A 3,691-nucleotide genomic window follows, 5' to 3' on the forward strand; every position below is an offset into this window, starting at 1 on the left:
TGCCACTCAGATTGGGTTGCCCGGTGGTCTCCCTTCCATGGTAAGTGACATCTTCGGCAAGTAATGGGCCACTGTCTTAACTTTGTCTTCTCTTCCCAATGCCAAAAACTACAGCACAACAACTAGAAACTACACCCAGAACTAGAATGCGAACACTATTGGAACTGGAAGGCGAACACTATTGGAACTGGAAGGCGAGCACCACATCCGGAACTGGAACTCGAGCATGACTGGATCTGGAAGGCGAGCACGGCCGGATCGATAAGGTGAGTGTGACAGGATGGGAGTTGGCTCCTCCATCAGCGTCGGAAGGCATGCTCGGACAGGGACAATGGCGTGTTGATGAGTAAGGTGGGGAGAAGGATATTGCTCCAGCATGGTCGGCACAATAGAAAAGTGGAGGACAGTGGCTGTGTTGATTAAGCAAGATTAATCGGTGTTTTATCAGGATTATTGTAATGATAATTGGTTTTTTTTAAAAAAAGAAAAGTAATTTTGCAGAAAACCACTGATGAAATCCTTCAACTCTGATTTGAATTCCTATTGCCCCCCTTTTTTGGGGGGTAACAATTACTTGCATTTTATGTGATTATGCAAGACAAACATTTATTCAATTGCCACAGCCCACAAGTACAATCATTTTATTCAGCCTTTCAATCTAAGAGTAACTGTCAGGTAAACAAGTTTAGGTAACTACATAGTGAGAATAAAACAGATACAAATTAGTGAAATAAAATAAAGAAATAAGAAAACCAACAAGGCAACAATAACCTTCACTCTTTCTACAAATCCAGAGAACATGCCAATCACACGTTCCCCATCCTTCAGCTGGATCCGACTGACTTCCAGAGCTTGACCCACTCTTCCATGGCTTCAGCGGCACGAGAGAACATAGGATCAACCTTCCCCAGTTTCTCCTTCACTGTCTTGGCCATCTCGAGCACACAAGCCTCGGCTGTAGTTGCTGATTGTGAGAACCTTACTGACTGAAAGAAAGGAACTACTTCCTCCATCAGTTTCACTCCTTCCCACTCTTTCTTTAAGCTCTCTATGGCATTGCCTCTTTCTGTTCTCCAGACATAGGGCAATCCGCTTTTCACACCAAGGGATAGGTGATCGCATATTACTTTCACACACATTCCGCTCCATATATCTTCCACAGTTTCCCACCTAAACTTTCCTTCACCGGCCAATTTCAAAGCCGGGACTAATGCCGGGCCAATTGCTTCACGGTTGAAGGCAATGTTGATACCACTCACCGGCAACATGGATCTCACCGGGACAGTCAGAACAGCATCCACATATCGCGTGTTCCTCTCTTTTGGCTTAAGGGCTTGTGTTGGTGCATCAAGGTCTGCTAGATTCAGCCATAGTCCACACGACAAAGCACAATCAACCCCAGTTCGCAGGCTAAATGGGTACCCACGAACAAAATCTGCACCCTTACAGAATGGATCATACAGTGTATTAAAGAAAAAAGGAGTTGCGGGTGTCTTAAGGTTCACAACATGCTGAGCCACGGGATCTACCATATTTCCTGCAGTGTCTTTTGCTGGGACACAATCATCATCGACACAGACAACATACTTCTTCCGTGAAACCAGAAAACCAAAGTATCTACATGAATATCCGGAGAAGAGAACGGCGGAAGAACCCACCACACGCTCAATATCAGATTTTGTATAGACATCCGCACTGAAGCCCGCAGGAATTTGGAGTTCCTCCTTGAGGTCAGGATCTTTCACTATTATCAGGTGGAAACGGGAGAATATTGGCTTCCACTCATTCAAGAAAGATTTAAGATCAGAGTGCAATGCGCCAATCACAATATCCACTTCATTTTCGTTGATAGTTACTTGAGCCATCTTCTGAGGTGCAGAATACAAATTCTCTCACAAAACTCAAGTGTTGTTTGCTGCCACGCCCGATGAATCAAATTTGAAGTGCAGTCAAGTGCAGACAATGGTTTAATGCTTTCTTAAAATTTCTCAGAGCACCCTGTAAAAAGTATTTAAGAGGGTCAGAAAAGAAACACTTGCCACCCCAGGATTAGTCACAAAATGTGTAAGATAAATTCTTAGAAAAACTCACTGGTAGGAAGCACAGGGGTCAGAATATGTTGTATATTCAGTGCCTGAACAAGTGAGAGGACTTCATCCTTACCGGTTGCTATAAACAATCTCAGAACTTTCTCAGTCAGTTTACCAGCTCTCAAAATTCTCTGCCCACAAAAATATCTAATGCAATCAAAATGCTAACAAAATGAAACTTCAGCAAACAATAAAAGATTTATATTCTATAAAGAGAACGAAATAATCAGAACCAAATTTACAATAGCCTGACTCTAAATTACGAATCATGATTGGCAGACTCCATTGATGGAAAAATCACAAAGAAGACTTGCTTCTTTATTGCAATAAATATCCAAGGTCAAGGCAACAACCAACAAGGAAATCTGAATTCAGAATGTAACGGGGTCGAAAAAGAATAAATCAGAATGTAAAGCAAATCTGACCCTGGGACTACTAACTGCTACACCTTATTCCACTAGTTGGGTTCGGTTACATGGATGAATTAATTGCACCCTATCATAAATCATAGGTTAAATCACATTGACTTCCCTTGAGATTAAGTGATATACACAAGATGCCCTCCCTTTGTAAGGGTATACATAAACTCTGTTGAAACTCACATTCAAATTATTATATAATATTCACCTGAATATGGCAAAATGTGACACACTGACACTAACCTCCCCACTAAAGAAGTAGTCACTGTAAAGTGCGAGGTATGTAATATCACCTAACCTCAGAGATGTGTAATTTACGATAAAATTCATGTGCATATACAAGATATTAACCCTCCAATGACCCATATATTAAAAATCAACTCAATTCAGAGTTTTAGGTACTAATAATGATAAACAAACTTTGCCAAACATTTGACGTAAACTTGCAGCTGCATATAAACCAAATTAACTAGCATCATGAGAAACTCACGAAAAAGAAAACCCTAACAAGAAGGACCTTGCAGCGGCAGCAAAAATCATGAGCAAGTTCAGATTTTTAGGGCAGATCAAAACACAACACACTAAAAAAACGATCAAAATAAGAATGGGGTGTTGTTGTTGTTACCTATGAATGAATGAATGAATTGAATAGCTAGGGTACGAAGTTTGAAATTGGAGAAGAAAGAGAGTAGAAATAGTGGAGGAAAACTCACGAGGAAGAGATCGAGGAGGATGTGATCAGGGATGACAGAGAGATCGGAGAAGTCGGAGAGATTAATGACCGCTGAGTCAATTGTGAGAGAGAGCAGTGTTGGCGGTGTTCTCATTCATTCAACTCTCTCCTTTTTCTTTCTTCCTTTCTTTCTCTCTTTCTCTTCAAACGAATAAATGAAAATTTTAATTAATTAATTAATTTTGAAATAATAATTAAATTAAACAATAATAGTAAATTCTAAGAATAAAAATGGTTGTGCTGGAGAGGAAGAGGAACCAGATCCTTGAATCTCTGAAGTTTCCGCCCTTGGATTGGCCTTTTGCCTTTGCTCTCTTTTGTGGATGGATAACTCATTTCAGACATTATAACATTCACAACAGTCAACCCCTCGTTCTGCCCGCTTTTCTTAATAACTCTTAAACAAAGTAATTGATATTTTAATTATTTAAGAGAGAGAGAAATTTTTT

The 3,691-nt window shown here is 40.2% G+C and overlaps 1 protein-coding gene across 3 annotated transcripts; it reads right to left on the bottom strand.

Annotated features, from left to right (window-relative positions):
- Positions 590 to 3,622, bottom strand: LOC107635114 (probable UDP-arabinopyranose mutase 5). 3 transcript variants are annotated; one of them, XM_016338493.2, is made up of 4 exons: positions 3,501 to 3,622; positions 3,223 to 3,383; positions 2,092 to 2,221; positions 590 to 1,855 (listed from the first exon to the last, which is right to left on the bottom strand). In XM_016338493.2, the coding sequence occupies exons 2-4, from the start codon at positions 3,334 to 3,336 to the stop codon at positions 825 to 827; spliced, it is 1,275 nt and encodes a 424-aa protein (XP_016193979.1). In that variant the 5' UTR covers positions 3,337 to 3,383; positions 3,501 to 3,622; the 3' UTR covers positions 590 to 824. The 3 variants fall into 3 exon arrangements, with proteins under 3 accessions (XP_016193979.1, XP_016193977.1, XP_016193978.1); XM_016338491.2 differs by having other exon boundaries at positions 590 to 1,998; XM_016338492.2 differs by having other exon boundaries at positions 1,532 to 1,998.

This window comes from Arachis ipaensis, chromosome B04 (genome assembly GCF_000816755.2).
Source record: "Arachis ipaensis cultivar K30076 chromosome B04, Araip1.1, whole genome shotgun sequence".
Taxonomy (NCBI): Eukaryota; Viridiplantae; Streptophyta; class Magnoliopsida; order Fabales; family Fabaceae; genus Arachis; species Arachis ipaensis.

Excerpts from the sequence above, each read along its gene's own strand:
- LOC107635114 (XM_016338493.2), bottom strand. The coding sequence starts at position 3,336 with ATGAGAACACCGCCAACACTGCTCTCTCTCACAATTGACTCAGCGGTC. Across the intron at positions 2,222-3,222 it reads TCCTCCTCGATCTCTTCCTC|AGAATTTTGAGAGCTGGTAA; the intron begins GTGAGTTTTCCT and ends TTTTGTGGGCAG. Across the intron at positions 1,856-2,091 it reads GACCCCTGTGCTTCCTACCA|TAACTATCAACGAAAATGAA; the intron begins GTGAGTTTTTCT and ends AGATGGCTCAAG.